Source organism: Hyperoodon ampullatus (genome assembly GCF_949752795.1).
Source record: "Hyperoodon ampullatus genome assembly, chromosome: 19".
Lineage (NCBI taxonomy): Eukaryota > Metazoa > Chordata > Mammalia > Artiodactyla > Ziphiidae > Hyperoodon > Hyperoodon ampullatus.
In genome coordinates this window covers 29,351,606-29,374,605 of record NC_136932.1, presented here as the reverse complement: position 1 = coordinate 29,374,605, position 23,000 = coordinate 29,351,606, and the positions used below count along the sequence as shown (strand labels likewise).

The following is a 23,000-nucleotide window of genomic DNA, read 5'->3' as shown; positions in this document are numbered from 1 at the left end:
CAGGGTTGCTACAGATGAGAGACAGTCTTCATAGTGACTGGATCATGCATATAGGATTTCCTCCATTTCATTGTTCAAGACATTAGGACCGCTTACGTAGCCTGTTGGGCTTCTTAGAAGTAGCCTGCAGTTCTTTAAAAGTTTCAAGAGAAGCCAGAAATCCAAATTGCTCTGTGAAATAGCCACATTTTAAAAGTAGCAAACCAATTCAAATTTTAAACTCTGCTGGCCAACAACATGGGCCACACAAAACACACCAGTTTGTAACCTCTGATGTATACTGTATAATGCTTTTGTTCTCATCTTCTCATATGATCCTCAGACTAGGCAGCAGATACTATTATTTGCTTCATTTTACAGATGGAGAAACTGAGGCACAGAGCAGTTTAGTAGCTTGTCCAAAGTTTGAGCATCACAGCTGGAACTTGAGGTTTTTACAGTGTGCTATTTTATCCTCATTACAAATGCATCCTTTTAGAAAGAACCTTTTCTTATCCTAAAGATAATACATATTACAAAATACAATAAAGTACAGAAAGGTCAAAACAAAGAAAAAACGACCACTAGTCCCAACATGCCAACATAAGCACTATTACTTAGTGTATTTCCTTACAGAAAAAATAATTTCCCTATTCATTCAATCAGAGGTACCGGCTGTATAGGTTAGGATCTGTGCTCGGTGCTGGGGATATTACAGTGAACAGCCATAGTTCCTGCCCTCAGAAGGCTTACAATCTAGTTCTTGTTCTTTGTTCCATTCATTGCCAACCTAGATGTGAATATCCAACAGGGCTTCTTCAAGAAGCCAAAGAGTAAATAAGCGGATAGTGCATGTCAGGTGGGCCCAAGGCCCCCAGCTGCCCAGTCCCACTTGGGCTTCCTCCCTAGAAACGAAACGAGGAGAGGATTGGACTCCTAGTGAAGGAGTTAAGATGCAGAAAGGGATAGGACTTGAGAGTACTATCAAACTCTCAATTCAAGTGGCCGAGGACCTCGGTCTCAGCCCTCTCGTCCTCAAGGAAAGGGGTCGGGAGGGGGCAAGTGGTACGTGGCGTCCAGAAAGATGACGAGGGTCCACAGGAAGAGGCGGTCCACCACCATGGCCACAAACTGCCAGTCCTCCTTCAACTGGGGGTAGGAAGATTAAACTATTCCTGGGCTCCAGACAACCAGGGAAGGCGGCCTCAAGGCCCTGTACCGCACCCAGGTCCTAATACCACAGCTTTGAGACAAGGGCGGGACCGCAGAATAGCAGAGAGCGAAACTGCAGGCGACGGATGTGAGTAAAGAACAAGTGGGAAGCCAGGGGGCGGGACCAAGTGAGGCAAACTTCCAATCAGAAAAAAAATCGAGTTCTGGGGGCGGAGCCTAAGTTTGCCGGTGGAGCCAAGGCCACCCAGGCCTTGCCTTAGCCCACCCTCTTTGGAGTCACAGCTTCGTGGTCCTCCTGTTCCCGCAGCTGTTGAGCGGTGTAGCTGATTGAAGAAACGACCTCCCGTAGGTCCGGAGGCAGGCACACAGCCCGGCTTGGACCATCGATAAATGGCCGCAGGTCCGGGGCAGACAGTTCAGGCTGGAACGTGGAAGAGGCGAGTCTGTTTGGCCACGACCGGGGCACAAAGACGGCCTGCGTGGGTGCTCTAGGCCCCGCCCCAACTCCCTCCTCCAACGCCCATCCAGGTTTCCAAACGTGAGAGAGCCCTTCAGGTTCTCTTCAACAGCGGCGACCTCTCTAGCCTTCCGCAATTCCTCCTATTCCCTTACGCTTTAGTTTCCACCTCCCCGCACAGTGGGCAACAGAAGGGGTACTACAACTCCCATGATGCTCAACCACGACATCCTCTGAGAGCTTAGGACGCCTGCCTCCGCACAGTCTTCTGGGAACTGTAGTTCGCCCTCTCCCTTCTACGTGGGCCATGGGGAGTAGATACTACCTGTTGGGTTTGGGGAAGAGAAAATCATGTGGTGGCTTGCGGATGAAATATTCATCTGTTCCCCGACCCCAGCCACTTCCTGGAGAATCCCTGAGAGGTATAGGAGGTGGCTCCGGTATCTGGTCTCTCTCAGGTTTGGGTCTCTTCAGACCCAGATACGGAGGGAGTTTGTGGATAAAGATCTGCAGAGTAGAAGAAGAGGCGTGTTGGAGGGGGCTCTTATGCTTTCAGACCAGAAGGGAAGCCGCCAACCACCCCCACGGCACGTGCCCATTCCTGCGCATGCGTGTATGCATCCCACAGATGAAATGCAACTACACAGCCCAAGAGTCCTTAAGGGGGTTAGGAGGCATCCTGACTGGAAAGAAAAGTTCTGAGGGCTTCCACCCTGATAGTACCTAACCCTGAGAATGCTTCCTTGGGACCCACGATGGGCAGTATTGATGAAGAGAGTCTGGGATCTACGCAATGTTAATGATGGGAAGATAAAATTAATTGGGCAACATTTCAACACCCAAAGACCTTGGCACTTTGACACTCTACCAGGAGTTGTAGTTCTCCCTCAGGTCTGTGAAAGGGAAGGTTGAAAGTTGGTGGGAGTGAGGAGCGATACCTGGACAAAAAGCCAAATACTGGGATTGAGAGTTAACACAGGTTGGAGAGGAGATCTTCTTACCTGACGGACCCAAAGGGGCATTTGGTGGGTGTGGGGTGAGCGATGGTGCAGGTTGAGGACTACGATGTTAAGGATGACTGAGAAGGTGACGAGGACCATGGTAAACATGAGGTATTTGATGATGACGGGGACAGACAGGGAGGTCTCAGGCACTTTGTCTGCCAGCAGCAGCAGGAACACAGTAAGGGTCAGCAGGGCAAAGATCGAGAGCCCCATCTGCTCTACTTGGGGGACAGAGGGGAAGGCGGAAGGATTAGGCTTTGCCAGAAAGCAATCTCCCTGGCATAATCAGTGACCGTGTTTCCAGCCCACTCAAGGACAGGCTTTTGGAAGGGCCAACTGCATGCAAATAACTCCTACATTTATACCTCCAACCTGGACTGATTCCCCTAAATTCCACACTTGTATCCACCTGCCTACTTAACCTCTCCATTTGGGTGTCCAATAGACATCTCGAACTTAACATGTCCAAAACTTAATTCCCTCACCACCGACTCCCCACACAGTCTTCCTCAGGTCATAAATGACAACTCGATCTTTCCTGTGGCTCAGGCCAAATCCCTTGGAGTCATTCTCAGCTCTCCTCTCTCTCATCCCATATCCAATCCATACCAAACCCTATTGGCTCTACCTTCAACATATATCCTGAAACTGTTGACCTATCCCATCTACCACTACCATCCTGGTACAAGCCACCATTACCTCAGATCTGAGTTATTACAAAGGCCTCCTCTTTGCCTCATCCTTTGCCCCCCTGCTGACTGTTCTCAACAGAGCAGCCACATTGATCCCATTAAAATGTAAATCAGATCAACCAAGAGCCCCAAACACAGCCCAGAATGGGGGAGGCAAGTTTGCATACATCTGGTCGTGACCCAAGAGACCAGATGAGGAAAACTGAAGCCTGGGCTCTTTCTCACAGGCTGGGGAAATCAGGCATTGGGTGCCCATCCCTACATCTTACCTCCTCCCCAGAGGGTGGCTTCTGAGCCACCCTAAAAAGAACTAAGTTCTCTGCGCTCTGGAGGAGCTTTAAGATGCTGGGGGTGGGTGACAGGGAAAGGAAAATTGCTCTAAGCTCTAAAGCACTGCTCTCCAATAGCATTTTTCATGATGATGGAAATGTTCTAAATCTGTGCCATCCAATGCGGTAGCCACTAACTCCATGTGGCTACTGAGCACTTAGAAGATCATGGCACTGAGGAAGAGAATTTCTGTTTTTTTTCTGGCCAAGCCATGAAGCTTGCGGGGTCTGAATTCCCTGACCAGGGATTGAACCACCGCCACATCAGTGAAAGCGCCACGTCCCAACAACTGGACTGCCAGGGAACAGAATTGGATGTCAGGGAAATTCTCTTCCCTGAGGAAGAGAAGTTTTAGCTTTTTAACTTAATTTTTAATAGAATTAATTTTCCTTAATTTTAAGTAATTTACATTCTAATAGGCCTTTGGCTAGTGGCTACTGTAATTGACAGTGCAGCTCTAGGGCCTTGGGGATAACGGATTTAGCTAGAGAGCGATGGAGGGAAAGCAGGGATAGTTTCGGTCCTCATCAGGCCCTGTGGGATGGGGCTGGGTTGGATGTCCTCCAAAGTCCACAGAACACTTCTCTTGTCTCTTTATTCCTCATGCTTACCTGTCCCCTCTTTTTCTATGTTTCTCACCACACACTGATATCCCCACTCCTTGATGGTCTCCGGTGAGTTGTTGGATGTTGGAAGCCATCCTGGAGCCATTGCACCATGACAAAGTCATGAAGCAACGGAAGGCGAAACTGCAAGGCAGCGCCGTGCCAGGAAGGTGGACTACAGCTCTGTTGTTATGTTTTATGATAATAAATTTAAATATAGGGGCAATTTTGGGGGGATGTTGCTCCACGTGAAAGAAAAATTCCTCTAGGACTCCCCCTCCTGAAACTACCACAGAATGGGAAGTACCCACTAAAGACCCGGGGAAATGGGTAAAGAATTAAGAGCCTGGAACTAAAGGGATATTTTTATGAAAAACACCCTCTAGTATGGAGTTATGGCCATGGGCTGGAGTTCCTGATGACATAGGAAATTTATGGTTCTATTATAAAGGAAGATTAATTATAGAAAAGCAAATGCCTAGAGCAGAATTAGTTGCTAGGATAGGGAGAAAGCACTGTCTCAGTTGAAGGAAACAACGAGAAAGGGCATGCAGGGTACATTGTAAATATTTTCGTGGAACCATTGTAAAAGGTTGCCCATGCAAGAAGAGAAATAGGAACAAGTAGCTTCAACTTTTACAATTAAAATAATCATATAACTGCTTGGCTTGGTTACTAAGAAATAACCTGTGATTAATGGGAACTTGGGAAATATTTTAATAGGACATCTAGAAACTAGGGCATATTTAAAAAAAAAAATCTTTAGAGAACATTTTGAGGTTTGATTGTGCTAAGATGGTTTGGTCACATACCTGGTAATGTAATCAACTACAATATATAAACCTGTGATTGTAAACAATAAAGAAGAGAGAGAAACATGCAATGCTGATACTTTAAGAAGTGTAATAGATTTATTTCCTTCACCGACGCTATCTATCCCTCGGGTATCCCTTGACTCGCTGGAGCTGGACTCCGGCAGTTGGATGTCGCCCTATGAAGGCGCCTGGGAGACAGAGCTTCGCACTTGTCCCTGTCTGCTGTCTCTGGCGGGCGTCAAAGACCACACGCCCTAGAGAGAGCTTCGCACTTGTCCCTGTCTGCTGTCTCTGGCGGGCGTCAAAGACCACATGCCCTAGAGAGAGCTTCGCACTTGTCCCTGTCTGCTGTCTCTGGCGGGCACCAAAGACCACATGCCCTAGAGAGAGCTTCGCACTTGTCCCTGTCTGCTGTCTCTGGCGGGCGTCAAAGACCATACGCCCTAGAGAGAGATTCGCACTTGTCCCTGTCTGCTGTCTCTGGCAGGCGTCAAAGGCCACACGCCCTAGAGAGAGCTTCGCACTTGTCCCTGTCTGCTGTCTCTGGCGGGCGTCAAAGACCACACGCCCTAGAGAGAGCTTCGCACTTGTCCCTGTCTGCTGTCTCTGGCGGGCGTCAAAGACCACACGCCCTAGCCAGGTGCCTGCTGGTTTTGGGAGGTGTAGACATCTGGCCATAGTTCTGGCAGGCTGGGGGAACGGTATCGGGTGGTACACCCAGGCTTGGCTGCCTGTTCGCTGCGAGGAGGTTAGCAGGTCATTGTAGGGCCCCTGAGCCTTGGCAGAGCAGGAGGTGTGACTGGCTGGGACAGAAGTCCATGGTATGTGCTGCCCTGCATCCTCCTTTTGAGGAACTGTCTCAGATATAAATGACTTTTGGGTCTGACGTGGGCCCCAAACTTGGACAGAGTCAGTTCCTAGAGGGTTCTTGTGGAGGCCTGAGTTGTTATGGAGGCCTCGTCTCTTGGATAAGCCAGAGTCTTGAGTAAGGGCTGGACTCTTATGGGGGCCAGGATCTCGATTAATTCCTGAGTCTTTGTGGAAGTTAGGGTCATGGGCATGTTCTGAGCTCCTGTAAATTCCAGCATCTTGGGTAAGGCCAGGATTCGTATGGAGGTCAGAATCTTGAGTAAGGCCTTGGCTCCTGCAGACTCCAGAATCTTGGGTCAGGCCTGGATTCTTGTAGTCTCCGGAGTCTCGGGTAAGGCTTGAGCCCTTATGGAGGCGAGCGGTTTGCACAAGACCTGGGCTCTTATGGAGATCAGACTCCTGGCAAAGGACTGAGCTCTTGTTGACTGCAGAGTCTTGGGCATGGCATGGACTCTTCTGTGGCCAAGAATCTTGGGTAATGACTGGATTCTTCTGAAGGTCAGAGTCTTGGGAAAGGCTTGGATTCTTGCAGAGGTAAGGGTCTGCGGTAAGGCCTCGAAGTTCGTGGAGGCCTGGATCTTGAGCAAGGCCTGGGTTCTTGGGGAGGTCTGTGTCTCCGGTAAGGCCTGGGGTCCTTTGGAGGACAGAGCATTGGTTGAGACCTAGACTCTCATGAAGTTCTGGGGGTTGGGGCTGGTTTGGGGTTTGGGAAGTGGTGGATAACTGGGGAGGGATGGGGCCCTGGGGAGAGAGGACAGACTGAGGAGACTTGGAGGTTGGGGGAAAGGTGAGGGTTTGTATTAAGGTGGAGGGCTTCTGGTGGTTGCTGTGTTGATGAAGGACAAAGGATCTGGGAAAACAAGAGGCAGAGAAAGAGTGCATGGTGGAGGCATGGTGCATGGTGAGCTCTGGGCACTGGTCGGAGAACGGAAGCAAGGTTGAGAAGGTGCAGCATCCTTGGAGTACACCTGGAATTTGGGGTAGACTGGAGTCTGGGGATCCGTGTTTCTCTTCTCAGACTGGCAAGGATGGGAGCTACGGTGAGCGAAGGTCTTGGACTGTACAAATTTGTCTTTGGCATCATTTGGGATCTTCCATTCCATATTCCCCAACTCCACGTAACCCAGTATGGACCCTGTGGAGGGCTTGGCACTGTCCCCACTACATTGCTTCAGTGTTTGCTCAGCTGTACCAGAGCTCACCAGACCATGCCCCTCTTGGGGCCTGGAGAGGGTACCCAAGTCATTTCTGGAGTACCCAGAGTTCTGAGGGGGACACACATGGAATAAGTTCTGCTTCATGCTGCGGGCATAGTAGACCACATGGCCAGAGGAGAGGCCTTGGTCGAAGGTAGACAAGGTAGAGAGAATAGAATCTAGGATGGGGGTACGGGTGGTGGAAGGGACTGGAGTGGTCGTCAGGGCCATGACCAGTGCTGGGACAGAGGTTGTGGCAGAGATCGGGACAGGGGCTGGTGTAGGGGCTAGGGCAGGAGTAGTAGCAGGGGCAGAAGTTGGGGGAGGGACCAGAGTGTTGGCATGGGTATAGGTCAGATGAGCATGGGTCAGGGTGCAGAGAGAAGTGTGGCCCAGGAATTGGGCTGAGGCATGTGAGGGGGCCTGGGCTTGGGCCTGGGCTGGGGTATGGGCTGAGGTATGCTCCGGGCCATGGACCTGGGCAGGGCTGTGCTCAGGGTTGAGGGCTGGTGAGGGGGTCTGGGCCTGGGGGGTAGTGTGCTCAGGGAGGTGGAATGTGGAGCAAGTCTGGGCCTGAGGTGGGGCGTGCACAGAGGGGTGCTTGTAGGAGAAGGTCTGGGCCTTGGCAGGAGAATGTGCAGGGAGCTGAACTGGGGGGCAGGTCTGGGCCCGGGCTGGGGCCTGGGCTGAGTCATAGTCTGGGGTCTTAGTCTTGCTCTCTTGGGGCAGGCAGAGTGGAACCACGTCCACCTTGCTTCTCCTGCGGAGCTTGGAAGATGTCTCTCACCTGGAGTTAAAGGTGGCTTGGGACTTTAAGGCTGTGAACGGAGGGGCCTCACCAGCTCCCACTACCCTCTCCTTCCACAGTCCCCGTGGAGCCTCCGTGGAAGCCCGAGCCCGTCCACACTGAGGCGGCGTCCAGCAGCACTTAGAAGCCGTCTCATCATCTGTTTCTGGTATCCGGGATTCAAGGTGGTTTGGGTGCCTGTGCAGGAAGCTCGGGCGATGGCGGAAGCGGGGAGAAACTCTTGAACGCAGCTTCTTGGGATCCACGGAGCAGCGCATGCGATGACTGCCTACACAGCTGGCTTGCTTGTCTGCAGGGAAAGGCGAGATGGGACAGGGCCTGGGTTCTTGAGGGGCTGAGAATCAAGGCAGGGATAGAAGAAAGGGGACAGGCCCACATCCCCTGAGCCCACACTGGCGCCCACTTACCTTTGGGGAAAATATGGTTGAAACCTGCCCGCAAGAATCTCTTCAGATGCATCCAGAGCTGAGGGAAGCAAGGGAGCGTGGAGTTTGGGATCAGGGTGAGCCCTGAAATCCAACCCTTGTTCGGCCACACTACAGCAGCCATCCCATCTCAGCCCCTTCTAGACCCCAGGACTCCCCCAACCACACTGCCCAGATCCTGCCCTCACCAGATTCACCACGTTCATCCACACATTGAGCAAGATGATGCTGACCAGGATCAGAAGAATTGAGTCTCCTAGGTCTTGGCATTTCCTGGGTGTGGTGCCAGAGCACGCCTCGGCTAGGTAATGGGTTTGCTCAGCCATGGCCGGGGGTCCCAGGACTGCCTGAGTCCGCTGGCCTCCATATATATATACTGGGAGACAGACTGGGTCATAATGGGGCAGGTGGTGGCGTCACAGTGAGGGAGGGGGATGAAAAGGAGGGCCAGGCGTGGCATTCCATGGTTCCCCGGGTGAGGTAAGCTGAGCCTGGACAGCCAAACAGGGCCCGGAGGCTGGCACACCTCCCCTCGAGCTGTCAAACATTCGCTCACCGCCCACTGACTCACTTGTTCAAATGTCACGTTCCATCTCTTGGCCCCTCCTGAGACTAGAAAGACCTTGGCCTCAGAGCCCTGCGGAAGGCCTGGCTGGAGTCCAGAGCCTCAGCCTTCTTCATGCCCTTCACTGGCTGTGGAGCTGGACCTGCCCAGATGTGGAACCTCCCAGTTTGGAAGCAGCTTCTTGTATGAGGCTCTTTGGGGACAGGGACAGCTGAGACACAGAGGAGGTGCCAAGAGACCAGTGGTTTGGAGACTGCAGCTGCAGATCTACTTAGTGCATGGTATCGGACCAGGAGGGGCCTGCTGGCAGGACTGTGGCCACTAAACCAAGGGGACCCTCAGGCCCAGAAGGGGACACTGGCTTCTTATTGCAGGAAGCCAAAGGCAGGGACCCAAGCTGGCAGAAGGAGTGGCGCTTCCAAGCCACAGACCGCCAATGTTTTCTGGACCATGGCGCTCTTTATTCCTCTCTCCATGCCCTGCCGCTCCCCACCCGCCCCCATTAGCTGCTGGCCAGTTCATTTTCCCAGTCTGGCTTCCGTGCAGAGAGGGCCTCGAGGCCGAGGTGGAAGGTAGCAGCGAGTTGGCCCGCGCTTGGCATCCTGCACTTGGCGCTTCAACTCCAGGCTGTCATACACCTGGTAGTTGGCATTTCCCCCTGGGTTCCGGCTGAGTGGCATGAAGGTGGGCGTGGGTGGAGGGCGTTCGGTAGCCTGGACGTCGGGCAGAGTCTGGGAGGGGTGGAGGAGCAGCGCTGAGCTGGGATCCGAGGCCCACTGGTAGAGGCCTCGGCCAGCACCGTGAGGGAGGCGGAGGCGGCCAGAGGGTGCCGCACAGGCAGCATCTCTGCCCATTCGGCCGCCCAGCGCCGCACCTCGTGGGGATCCCGGGAGTAGTTCAAGTGTCCCGTGGAGTGGTGCGGGCTGTGGTTGGGCTGGCTGTGAGCACAGCTGTGGAGGCTCCGTCCGTGGGCCGGTGGGGAGTTGCGCTGCCATGCTTCGGGCCTGTAGCTCTGAGGCACCAGAGCTGATGGAGGCTCAGAACCCTCCAGACCACGCCGCCGCTGATCCCAGGAGTCATACGGGAGATGGCCCCCTGAGGGGTAAGTTCTGTGACCCCAGGGACCCACGAGCTCTTAGGGGGCAGCCGTCGGGTAAGTGATGGAGACGAGGTCCACTGGTCAGCATCCACATTGCCCCAGATGCGGGATGGCGAGCAAGGGGCCCCGAAGGACTGCAGCCCTAGCTCAGACTTGGCCTCCACACGCTTGGACATGCGGTGCAGCTCGGGCGACAGGTAGAGACAGGCTGGTGGCTGGATGGCCAGGATCCCACCCTGTCGACCCCAGAGGCCCACGTTGGAGGGCAGACCCATCTGCCGGTAGAGCCCTCCCCAGCACCCCCACGGGTACTTGGGTTGTGGGAAGGAAAGTTGGTCCTCCTCCTCCAGGTAGGAGTCCGGGTCCTCCCAGTTAAAGGGGGGCATCGGAGGCAGCTGTGACATCCCGTGGAGGCGATGCGGCCTACGGAAGCCTGAGCAGCTGGAGGGGAATTTTCTAAATTCTTGGGCCTCCCCTGGTGGCTTCAGGGGTGGCGGCTGCAGCTGCGGCTACGGTTGCGGAGATGGTGGTAGGAGGACGAGGAGTAGCAAGTGGGCCGGGCCATTCTCACTTCCACAGGGTCCAGGGTGCAGTGGATGTGGATGTCTTGGGCCTTGGCTGGAGGATGTTTGGAGGAACTTTCACAAGCCTGTGAGATTTCATCTGTGGGAGGCGAGAGTCCGTGAGGGCAGGGCAACTGTCAGAAGATTTCAGGGTTGGGAACCTGGGAGCCTGGGTTTCTAGGGCCCTGGGACTGGCGAGGCGGGGTGCCCCCTAGCTGTCTTCTATAGTTACTTTTCTGAATAATACAATACATGGTCTTGTCTAAGGCATTCTGGAGCCCATGCCATATCTGGTGTGGGGTGAGGTGGGGTGGGTGAAAATGAAGGCCAGGCTCTCTACCCTCACCACCACTCCCAGCCAAGACCGTTCCTGCAGACGGAGGTGCAGGCTGCAGCTGGTTCCCACCCTCAGCCATCTTAACCCCTATTGGTGATCCCCAACCATCGCTGACCATAGTTGCCATGCTGATCCCAAAGCTGACAAGAATGACAAGGCCCAGCAACAGGATTAGGAAGTCCTCCGCATTCTGGGTACTTTCTTGGTATTGATGGCAGCACCCCAGGTTGTCATACCAGAGCTGGTGTTCCATGGTGGGCGGGTCCTAGGGCCGCCTGAGCCGTGGGACGCCCCACCCCCCTCAACCCCACCGGCCCTGACCCACACTGCACTCATGCCAGGACCTGGGGACACCCACCAACAGGTGAGGGAGCATGGTCATAATGAGGCCCATTGCAGGGAGTCACAATGCGGAGTTGTCCAATCTTTCATCCACTCAGCTGGTCCTTTAGGTGGCCGTCTCTGCCCTCGGCTCCCACTACATGGAGCCTAGTCCCCAGAGTTCAGTCTGTCCTTCTGTCTCCATGGGGCCTTGCTTAACTTGATTTGCAAGCAGGGTTGCTACAGATGAGAGACAGTCTTCATAGTGACTGGATCATGCATATAGGATTTCCTCCATTTCATTGTTCAAGACATTAGGACCGCTTACGTAGCCTGTTGGGCTTCTTAGAACTAGCCTGCAGTTCTTTAAAAGTTTCAAGAGAAGCCAGAAATCCAAATTGCTCTGTGAAATAGCCACATTTTAAAAGTAGCAAACCAATTCAACTTTTAAACTCTGCTGGCCAACAACATGGGCCACACAAAACACACCAGTTTGTAACCTCTGATGTATACTGTATAATGCTTTTGTTCTCATCTTCTCATATGATCCTCAGACTAGGCAGCAGATACTATTATTCGCTTCATTTTACAGATGGAGAAACTGAGGCACAGAGCAGTTTAGTAGCTTGTCCAAAGTTTGAGCATCACAGCTGGAACTTGAGGTTTTTACAGTGTGCTTTTTTATCCTCATTACAAATGCATCCTTTTAGAAAGAACCTTTTCTTATCCTAAAGATAATACATATTACAAAATACAATAAAGTACAGAAAGGTCAAAACAAAGAAAAAACGACCACTAGTCCCAACATGCCAACATAAGCACTATTACTTAGTGTATTTCTTTACAGAAAAAATAATTTCCCTATTCATTCAATCAGAGGTACCGGCTGTATAGGTTAGGATCTGTGCTAGGTGCTGGGGATATTACAGTGAACAGCCATAGTTCCTGCCCTCAGAAGGCTTACAATCTAGTTCTTGTTCTTTGTTCCATTCATTGCCAACCTAGATGTGAATATCCAACGGGGCTTCTTCAAGAAGCCAAAGAGTAAATAAGCGGATAGTGCATGTCAGGTGGGCCCAAGGCCCCCTGCTGCCCAGTCCCACTTGGGCTTCCTCCCTAGAAACGAAACGAGGAGAGGATTGGACTCCTAGTGAAGGAGTTAAGATGCAGAAAGGGATAGGACTTGAGAGTACTATCAAACTCTCAATTCAAGTGGCCGAGGACCTCGGTCTCGGCCCTCTCGTCCTCAAGGAAAGGGGTCGGGAGGGGGCAAGTGGTACGTGGCGTCCAGAAAGATGACGAGGGTCCACAGGAAGAGGCGGTCCACCACCATGGCCACAAACTGCCAGTCCTCCTTCAACTGGGGGTAGGAAGATTAAACTGTTCCTGGGCTCCAGACAACCAGGGAAGGCGGCCTCAAGGCCCTGTACCGCACCCAGGTCCTAATACCACAGCTTTGAGACAAGGGCGGGACCGCAGAATAGCAGAGAGCGAAACTGCGGGCGACGGATGTGAGTAAAGAACAAGTGGGAAGCCAGGGGGCGGGACCAAGTGAGGCAAACTTCCAATCAGAAAAAAAAATCGAGTTCTGGGGGCGGAGCCTAAGTTTGCCGGTGGAGCCAAGGCCACCCAGGCCTTGCCTTAGCCCACCCTCTTTGGAGTCACAGCTTCGTGGTCCTCCTGTTCCCGCAGCTGTTGAGCGGTGTAGCTGATTGAAGAAACGACCTCCCGTAGGTCGGGAGGCAGGCACACAGCCCGGCTTGGACCATCGATAAATGGCCGCAGGTCCGGGGCAGACAGTTCAGGCTGGAACGTGGAAGAGGCGAGTCTGTTTGGCCACGACCGGGGCACAAAGACGGCCTGCGTGGGTGCTCTAGGCCCCGCCCCAACTCCCTCCTCCAACGCCCATCCAGGTTTCCAAACGTGAGAGAGCCCTTCAGGTTCTCTTCAACAGCAGCGACCTCTCTAGCCTTCCGCAATTCCTCCTATTCCCTTACGTTTTAGTTTCCACCTCCCCGCACAGTGGGCAACAGAAGGGGTACTACAACTCCCATGATGCTCAACCACGACATCCTCTGAGAGCTTAGGACGCCTGCCTCCGCACAGTCTTCTGGGAACTGTAGTTCGCCCTCTCCCTTCTACGTGGGCCATGGGGAGTAGATACTACCTGTTGGGTTTGGGGAAGAGAAAATCATGTGGTGGCTTGCGGATGAAATATTCATCTGTTCCCCGACCCCAGCCACTTCCTGGAGAATCCCTGAGAGGTATAGGAGGTGGCTCCGGTATCTGGTCTCTCTCAGGTTTGGGTCTCTTCAGACCCAGATACGGAGGGAGTTTGTGGATAAAGATCTGCAGAGTAGAAGAAGAGGCGTGTTGGAGGGGGCTCTTATGCTTTCAGACCAGAAGGGAAGCCGCCAACCACCCCCACGGCACGTGCCCATTCCTGCGCATGCGTGTATGCATCCCACAGATGAAATGCAACTACACAGCCCAAGAGTCCTTAAGGGGGTTAGGAGGCATCCTGACTGGAAAGAAAAGTTCTGAGGGCTTCCACCCTGATAGTACCTAACCCTGAGAATGCTTCCTTGGGACCCACGATGGGCAGTATTGATGAAGAGAGTCTGGGATCTACGCAATGTTAATGATGGGAAGATAAAATTAATTGGGCAACATTTCAACACCCAAAGACCTTGGCACTTTGACACTCTACCAGGAGTTGTAGTTCTCCCTCAGGTCTGTGAAAGGGAAGGTTGAAAGTTGGTGGGAGTGAGGAGCGATACCTGGACAAAAAGCCAAATACTGGGATTGAGAGTTAACACAGGTTGGAGAGGAGATCTTCTTACCTGACGGACCCAAAGGGGCATTTGGTGGGTGTGGGGTGAGCGATGGTGCAGGTTGAGGACTACGATGTTAAGGATGACTGAGAAGGTGACGAGGACCATGGTAAACATGAGGTATTTGATAATGACGGGGACAGACAGGGAGGTCTCAGGCACTTTGTCTGCCAGCAGCAGCAGGAACACAGTAAGGGTCAGCAGGGCAAAGATCGAGAGCCCCATCTGCTCTACTTGGGGGACAGAGGGGAAGGCGGAAGGATTAGGCTTTGCCAGAAAGCAATCTCCCTGGCATAATCAGTGACCGTGTTTCCAGCCCACTCAAGGACAGGCTTTTGGAAGGGCCAACTGCATGCAAATAACTCCTACATTTATACCTCCAACCTGGACTGATTCCCCTAAATTCCACACTTGTATCCACCTGCCTACTTAACCTCTCCATTTGGGTGTCCAATAGACATCTCGAACTTAACATGTCCAAAACATAATTCCCTCACCACCGACTCCCCACACAGTCTTCCTCAGGTCATAAATGACAACTCGATCTTTCCTGTGGCTCAGGCCAAATCCCTTGGAGTCATTCTCAGCTCTCCTCTCTCTCATCCCATATCCAATCCATACCAAACCCTATTGGCTCTACCTTCAACATATATCCTGAAACTGATGACCTATCCCATCTACCACTACCATCCTGGTACAAGCCACCATTACCTCAGATCTGAGTTATTACAAAGGCCTCCTCTTTGCTTCATCCTTTGCCCCCCCTGCTGACTGTTCTCAACAGAGCAGCCACATTGATCCCATTAAAATGTAAATCAGATCAAGAGCCCCAAACACAGCCCAGAATGGGGGAGGCAAGTTTGCATACATCTGGTCGTGACCCAAGAGACCAGATGAGGAAAACTGAAGCCTGGGCTCTTTCTCACAGGCTGGGGAAATCAGGCATTGGGTGTCCATCCATACATCTTACCTCCTCCCCAGAGGGTGGCTTCTGAGCCACCCTAAAAAGAACTAAGTTCTCTGCGCTCTGAGGGAGCTTTAAGATGCTGGGGGTGGGTGACAGGGAAAGGAAAATTGCTCTAAGCTCTAAAGCACTGCTCTCCAATAGCATTTTTCATGATGATGGAAATGTTCTAAATCTATGCCATCCAATGCGGTAGCCACTAGCTCCATGTGGCTACTGAGCACTTAGAAGATCATGGCACTGAGGAAGAGAATTTCTTTTTTTTTTCTGGCCAAGCCATGAAGCTTGCGGGGTCTGAATTCCCTGACCAGGGATTGAACCACCGCCACATCAGTGAAAGCGCCACGTCCCACAACTGGACTGCCAGGGAACAGCATTGGATGTCAGGGAAATTCTGTTCCCTGAGGAAGAGAAGTTTTAGCTTTTTAACTTAATTTTTAATAGAATTAATTTTCCTTAATTTTAAGTAATTTACATTCTAATAGGCCTTTGGCTAGTGGCTACTGTAATTGACAGTGCAGCTCTAGGGCCTTGGGGATAACGGATTTAGCTAGAGAGCGATGGAGGGAAAGCAGGGATAGTTTCAGTCCTCATCAGGCCCTGTGGGATGGGGCTGGGTTGGATGTCCTCAAAAGTCCACAGAACACTTCTCTTGTCTCTTTATTCCTCATGCTTACCTGTCCCCTCTTTTTCTATGTTTCTCACCACACACTGATATCCCCACTCCTTGATGGTCTCCGGTGAGTTGTTGGATGTTGGAAGCCATCCTGGAGCCATTGCACCATGACAAAGTCATGAAGCAACGGAAGGCGAAACTGCAAGGCAGCGCCGTGCCAGGAAGGTGGACTACAGCTCTGTTGTTATGTTTTATGATAATAAATTTAAATATAGGGGCAATTTTGGGGGGATGTTGCTCCACGTGAAAGAAAAATTCCTCTAGGACTCCCCCTCCTGAAACTACCACAGAATGGGAAGTACCCACTAAAGACCCGGGGAAATGGGTAAAGAATTAAGAGCCTGGAACTAAAGGGATATTTTTATGAAAAACACCCTCTAGTATGGAGTTATGGCCATGGGCTGGAGTTCCTGATGACATAGGAAATTTATGGTTCTATTATAAAGGAAGATTAATTATAGAAAAGCAAATGCCTAGAGCAGAATTAGTTGCTAGGATAGGGAGAAAGCACTGTCTCAGTTGAAGGAAACAACGAGAAAGGGCATGCAGGGTACATTGTAAATATTTTCGTGGAACCATTGTAAAAGGTTGCCCATGCAAGAAGAGAAATAGGAACAAGTAGCTTCAACTTTTACAATTAAAATAATCATATAACTGCTTGGCTTGGTTACTAAGAAATAACCTGTGATTAATGGGAACTTGGGAAATATTTTAATAGGACATCTAGAAACTAGGGCATATTTTAAAAAAAAATCTTTAGAGAACATTTTGAGGTTTGATTGTGCTAAGATTGTTTGGTCACATACCTGGTAATGTAATCAACTACAATATATAAACCTGTGATTGTAAACAATAAAGAAGAGAGAGAAACATGCAATGCTGATACTTTAAGAAGTGTAATAGATTTATTTCCTTCGCCGACGCTATCTATCCCTCGGGTATCCCTTGACTCGCTGGAGCTGGACTCCGGCAGTTGGATGTCGCCCTATGAAGGTGCCTGGGAGACAGAGCTTCGCACTTGTCCCTGTCTGCTGTCTTTGGCGGGCGTCAAAGACCACACGCCCTAGAGAGAGCTTCGCACTTGTCCGTCTGCTGTCTCTGGCGGGCACCAAAGACCACACGCCCTAGAGAGCTTCGCACTTGTCCCTGTCTGCTGTCTCTGGCGGGCGTCAAAGACCACACGCCCTAGAGAGAGCTTCGCACTTGTCCCTGTCTGCTGTCTCTGGCGGGCATCAAAGACCACACGCCCTAGAGAGAGCTTCGCACTTGTCCCTGTCTGCTGTCTCTGGCGGGCGTCAAAGACCACATGCCCTAGAGACAGCTTCGCACTTGTCCCTGTCTGCTGTCTCTGGCGGGCGTCAAAGACCACACGCCCTAGAGAGAGCTTCGCACTTGTCCCTGTCTGCTGTCTCTGGCGGGCATCAAAGACCACACGCCCTAGAGAGAGCTTCGCACTTGTCCCTGTCTGCTGTCTCTGGCGGGCGTCAAAGACCACACGCCCTAGCCAGGTGCCTGCTGGTTTTGGGAGGTGTAGACATCTGGCCATAGTTCTGGCAGGCTGGGGGAACGGTATCGGGTGGTACACCCAGGCTTGGCTGCCTGTTCGCTGCGAGGAGGTTAGCAGGTCATTGTAGGGCCCCTGAGCCTTGGCAGAGCAGGAGTTGTGACTGGCTGGGACAGAAGTCCATGGTATGTGCTGCCCTGCATCCTCCTTTCGAGGAACTGTCTCAGATATAAATGACTTTTGGGTCTGACGTGGGCCCCAAACTTGGACAGAGTCAGTTCCTAGAGGGTTCTTGTGGAGGCCTGAGTTGTTATGGAGGCCTCGTCTCTTGGATAAGCCAGAGTCTTGAGTAAGGGCTGGACTCTTATGGGGGCCAGGATCTCGATTAATTCCTGAGTCTTTGTGGAAGTTAGGGTCATGGGTATGTTCTGAGCTCCTGTAAATTCCAGCATCTTGGGTAAGGCCAGGATTCGTATGGAGGTCAGAATCTTGAGTAAGGCCTTGGCTCCTGCAGACTCCAGAATCTTGGGTCAGGCCTGGATTCTTGTAGTCTCCGGAGTCTCGGGTAAGGCTTGAGCCCTTATGGAGGCGAGCGGTTTGCACAAGACCTGGGCTCTTATGGAGATCAGACTCCTGGCAAAGGACTGAGCTCTTGTTGACTGCAGAGTCTTGGGCATGGCATGGACTCTTCTGTGGCCAAGAATCTTGGGTAATGACTGGATTCTTCTGAAGGTCAGAGTCTTGGGAAAGGCTTGGATTCTTGCAGAGGTAAGGGTCTGCGGTAAGGCCTCGAAGTTCGTGGAGGCCTGGATCTTGAGCAAGGCCTGGGTTCTTGGGGAGGCCTGTGTCTCCGGTAAGGCCTGGGGTCCTTTGGAGGACAGAGCATTGGTTGAGACCTAGACTCTCATGAAGTTCTGGGGGTTGGGGCTGGTTTGGGGTTTGGGAAGTGGTGGATAACTGGGGAGGGATGGGGCCCTGGGGAGAGAGGACAGACTGAGGAGACTTGGAGGTTGGGGGAAAGGTGAGGGTTTGTATTAAGGTGGAGGGCTTCTGGTGGTTGCTGTGTTGATGAAGGACAAAGGATCTGGGAAAACAAGAGGCAGAGAAAGAGTGCATGGTGGAGGCATGGTGCATGGTGAGCTCTGGGCACTGGTCGGAGAACGGAAGCAAGGTTGAGAAGGTGCAGCATCCTTGGAGTACACCTGGAATTTGGGGTAGACTGGAGTCTGGGGATCCGTGTTTCTCTTCTCAGACTGGCAAGGATGGGAGCTACGGTGAGCGAAGGTCTTGGACTGTACAAATTTGTCTTTGGCATCATTTGGGATCTTCCATTCCATATTCCCCAACTCCACGTAACCCAGTATGGACCCTGTGGAGGGCTTGGCACTGTCCCCACTACATTGCTTCAGTGTTTGCTCAGCTGTACCAGAGCTCACCAGACCATGCCCCTCTTGGGGCCTGGAGAGGGTACCCAAGTCATTTCTGGAGTACCCAGAGTTCTGAGGGGGACACACATGGAATAAGTTCTGCTTCATGCTGCGGGCATAGTAGACCACATGGCCAGAGGAGAGGCCTTGGTCGAAGGTAGACAAGGTAGAGAGAATAGAATCTAGGATGGGGGTACGGGTGGTGGAAGGGACTGGAGTGGTCGTCAGGGCCATGACCAGTGCTGGGACAGAGGTTGTGGCAGAGATCGGGACAGGGGCTGGTGTAGGGGCTAGGGCAGGAGTAGTAGCAGGGGCAGAAGTTGGGGGAGGGACCAGAGTGTTGGCATGGGTATAGGTCAGATGAGCATGGGTCAGGGTGCAGAGAGAAGTGTGGCCCAGGAATTGGGCTGAGGCATGTGAGGGGGCCTGGGCTTGGGCCTGGGCTGGGGTATGGGCTGAGGTATGCTCCGGGCCATGGACCTGGGCAGGGCTGTGCTCAGGGTTGAGGGCTGGTGAGGGGGTCTGGGCCTGGGGGGTAGTGTGCTCAGGGAGGTGGAATGTGGAGCAAGTCTGGGCCTGAGGTGGGGCGTGCACAGAGGGGTGCTTGTAGGAGAAGGTCTGGGCCTTGGCAGGAGAATGTGCAGGGAGCTGAACTGGGGGGAAGGTCTGGGCCCGGGCTGGGGCCTGGGCTGAGTCATAGTCTGGGGTCTTAGTCTTGCTCTCTTGGGGCAGGCAGAGTGGAACCACGTCCACCTTGCTTCTCCTGCGGAGCTTGGAAGATGTCTCTCACCTGGAGTTAAAGGTGGCTTGGGACTTTAAGGCTGTGAACGGAGGGGCCTCACCAGCTCCCACTACCCCCTCCTTCCACAGTCCCCGTGGAGCCTCCGTGGAAGCCTGAGCCCGTCCACACTGAGGCGGCGTCCAGCAGCACTTAGAAGCCGTCTCATCATCTGTTTCTGGTATCCGGGATTCAAGGTGGTTTGGGTGCCTGTGCAGGAAGCTCGGGCGATGGCGGAAGCACGGAGAAACTCTTGAACGCAGCTTCTTGGGATCCACGGAGCAGCGCATGCGATGACTGCCTACACAGCTGGCTTGCTTGTCTGCAGGGAAAGGCGAGGTGGGACAGGGCCTGGGTTCTTGAGGGGCTGAGAATCAAGGCAGGGATAGAAGAAAGGGGACAGGCCCACATCCCCTGAGCCCACACTGGCGCCCACTTACCTTTGGGGAAAATATGGTTGAAACCTGCCCGCAAGAATCTCTTCAGATGCATCCAGAGCTGAGGGAAGCAAGGGAGCGTGGAGTTTGGGATCAGGGTGAGCCCTGAAATCCAACCCTTGTCCGGCCACACTGCAGCAGCCATCCCATCTCAGCCCCTTCAAGACCCCAGGACTCCCCCAACCACACTGCCCAGATCCTGCCCTCACCAGATTCACCACGTTCATCCACACATTGAGCAAGATGATGCTGACCAGGATCAGAAGAATTGAGTCTCCTAGGTCTTGGCATTTCCTGGGTGTGGTGCCAGAGCACGCCTCGGCTAGGTAATGGGTTTGCTCAGCCATGGCCGGGGGTCCCAGGACTGCCTGAGTCCGCTGGCCTCCATATATATAGACTGGGAGACAGACTGGGTCATAATGGGGCAGGTGGTGGCGTCACAGTGAGGGAGGGGGATGAAAAGGAGGGCCAGGCGTGGCATTCCATGGTTCCCCGGGTGAGGTAAGCTGAGCCTGGACAGCCAAACAGGGCCCGGAGGCCGGCACACCTCCCCTCGAGCTGTCAAACATTCGCTCACCGCCCACTGACTCACTTGTTCAAATGTCACGTTCCATCTCTTGGCCCCTCCTGAGACTAGAAAGACCTTGGCCTCAGAGCCCTGCGGAAGGCCTGGCTGGAGTCCAGAGCCTCAGCCTTCTTCATGCCCTTCACTGGCTGTGGAGCTGGACCTGCCCAGATGTGGAACCTCCCAGTTTGGAAGCAGCTTCTTGTATGAGGCTCTTTGGGGACAGGGACAGCTGAGACACAGAGGAGGTGCCAAGAGACCAGTGGTTTGGAGACTGCAGCTGCAGATCTACTTAGTGCATGGTATCGGACCAGGAGGGGCCTGCTGGCAGGACTGTGGCCACTAAACCAACGGGACCCTCAGGCCCAGAAGGGGACACTGGCTTCTTATTGCAGGAAGCCAAAGGCAGGGACCCAAGCTGGCAGAAGGAGTGGCGCTTCCAAGCCACAGACCGCCAATGTTTTCTGGACCATGGCGCTCTTTATTCCTCTCTCCATGCCCTGCCGCTCCCCACCCGCCCCCATTAGCTGCTGGCCAGTTCATTTTCCCAGTCTGGCTTCCGTGCAGAGAGGGCCTCGAGGCCGAGGTGGAAGGTAGCAGCGAGTTGGCCCGCGCTTGGCTTCCTGCACTTGCCGCTTCAACTCCAGGCTGTCATACACCTGGTAGTTGGCATTTCCCCCTGGGTTCCGGCTGAGTGGCATGAAGGTGGGCGTGGGTGGAGGGCGTTCGGTAGCCTGGACGTCGGGCAGAGTCTGGGAGGGTTGGAGGAGCAGCGCTGAGCTCGGATCCGAGGCCCGCTGGTAGAGGCCTCGGCCAGCACCATGAGGGAGGCGGAGTCGGCCAGAGGGTGCCGCACAGGCAGCATCTCTGCCCATTCGGCCACCCAGCGCCGCACCTCGTGGGGATCCCAGGAGTAGTTCAAGTGTCCCGTGGAGTGGTGCGGGCTGTGGTTGGGCTGGCTGTGAGCACAGCTGTGGAGGCTCCGTCCGTGGGCCGGTGGGGAGTTGCGCTGCCATGCTTCGGGCCTGTAGCCCTGAGGCACCAGAGCTGATGGAGGCTCAGAGCCCTCCAGACCACGCCGCCGCTGATCCCAGGAGTCATACGGGAGATGGCCCCCTGAGGGGTAAGTTCTGTGCCCCCCAGGGACCCATGAGCTCTTAGGGGGCAGCCGTCGGGTAAGTGATGGAGACGAGGTCCACTGGTCAGCATCCACATTGCCCCAGATGCGGGATGGCGAGCAAGGGGCCCCGAAGGACTGCAGCCCTAGCTCAGACTTGGCCTCCACACGCTTGGACATGCGGTGCAGCTCGGGCGACAGGTAGAGACAGGCTGGTGGCTGGATGGCCAGGATCCCACCCTGTCGACCCCAGAGGCCCACATTGGAGGGCAGACCCATCTGCCGGTAGAGCCCTCCCCAGCACCCCCACGGGTACTTGGGTTGTGGGAAGGAAAGTTGGTCCTCCTCCTCCAGGTAGGAGTCCGGGTCCTCCCAGTTAAAGGAGGGCATCGGAGGCAGCTGTGACATCCCGTGGAGGCGATGCGGCCTACGGAAGCCTGAGCAGCTGGAGGGGAATTTTCTAAATCCTTGGGCCTCCCCTGGTGGCTTCAGGGGTGGCGGCTGCAGCTGCGGCTACGGTTGCGGAGATGGTGGTAGGAGGACGAGGAGTAGCAAGTGGGCCGGGCCATTCTCACTTCCAGAGGGTCCAGGGTGCAGTGGATGTGGATGTCTTGGGCCTTGGCTGGAGGATGTTTGGAGGAACTTTCACAAGCCTGTGAGATTTCATCTGTGGGAGGCGAGAGTCCGTGAGGGCAGGGCAACTGTCAGAAGATTTCAGGGTTGGGAACCTGGGAGCCTGGGTTTCTAGGGCCCTGGGAATGGCGAGGCGGGGTGCCCCCTAGCTGTCTTCTATAGTTACTTTTCTGAATAATACAATACATGGTCTTGTCTAAGGCATTCTGGAGCCCATGCCATATCTGGTGTGGGGTGGGGTGGGGTGGGTGAAAATGAAGGCCAGGCTCTCTACCCTCACCACCACTCCCAGCCAAGACCGTTCCTGCAGACGGAGGTGCAGGCTGCAGCTGGTTCCCACCCTCAGCCATCTTCACCCCTACTGGTGATCCCCAACCATCGCTGACCATAGTTGCCATGCTGATCCCAATGCTGACAAGAATGACAAGGCCCAGCAACAGGAGTAGGACGTCCTCCGCATTCTGGGTACTTTCTTGGTATTGATGGCAGCACCCCAGGTTGTCATACCAGAGCTGGTGTTCCATGGTGGGCGGGTCCTAGGGCCGCCTGAGCCGTGGGACGCCCCACCCCCCCCAACCCCACCGGCCCTGACCCACACTGCACTCATGCCAGGACCTGGGGACACCCACCAACAGGTGAGGGAGCATGGTCATAATGAGGCCCATTGCAGGGAGTCACAATGCGGAGTTGTCCAATCTTTCATCCACTCAGCTGGTCCTTTAGGTGGCCGTCTCTGCCCTCGGCTCCCACTACATGGAGCCTAGTCCCCAGAGTTCAGTCTGTCCTTCTGTCTCCATGGGGCCTTGCTTAACTTGATTTGCAAGCA

General features: G+C 53.6%; 3 protein-coding genes and 2 pseudogenes across 5 annotated transcripts in view; all 5 read right to left on the bottom strand.

Annotated features, from left to right (window-relative positions):
- Window positions 1-23,000, bottom strand: part of LOC307067914 (RAD52 motif-containing protein 1-like) — a gene marked incomplete at both ends in the record, with an annotated part of 285,114 nt that overhangs the window by 164,240 nt on the left and 97,874 nt on the right. The gene's annotated exons all lie outside the window — the stretch shown is intronic.
- LOC307067445 (acetylcholine receptor subunit beta-like) lies at window positions 1,015-8,186 on the bottom strand (the record flags this gene model as incomplete). Its single annotated transcript, XM_079724897.1, has 5 exons — window positions 1,015-1,128; window positions 1,433-1,595; window positions 1,935-2,116; window positions 2,611-2,834; window positions 7,961-8,186. The coding sequence occupies 5 exons, from the start codon at window positions 8,184-8,186 to the stop codon at window positions 1,015-1,017; spliced, it is 909 nt and encodes a 302-aa protein (XP_079581023.1).
- Window positions 8,198-11,174, bottom strand: LOC307067444 (uncharacterized protein SPEM2-like; annotated as a pseudogene). Its single transcript has 5 exons — window positions 11,034-11,174; window positions 10,814-10,871; window positions 9,413-10,681; window positions 8,543-8,627; window positions 8,198-8,218 (listed from the first exon to the last, which is right to left on the bottom strand). The product of its transcript is annotated as an uncharacterized protein SPEM2-like (transcript).
- On the bottom strand, window positions 12,486-19,712 carry LOC307067443 (acetylcholine receptor subunit beta-like; the record flags this gene model as incomplete). Its single annotated transcript, XM_079724896.1, has 5 exons — window positions 12,486-12,599; window positions 12,905-13,067; window positions 13,407-13,588; window positions 14,083-14,306; window positions 19,487-19,712. 5 exons carry the CDS (start codon window positions 19,710-19,712, stop codon window positions 12,486-12,488), a joined length of 909 nt encoding a protein of 302 aa, XP_079581022.1.
- On the bottom strand, window positions 19,724-22,821 carry LOC307067442 (uncharacterized protein SPEM2-like; annotated as a pseudogene). Its single transcript has 6 exons — window positions 22,804-22,821; window positions 22,561-22,710; window positions 22,341-22,398; window positions 20,939-22,208; window positions 20,069-20,153; window positions 19,724-19,744 (listed from the first exon to the last, which is right to left on the bottom strand). The product of its transcript is annotated as an uncharacterized protein SPEM2-like (transcript).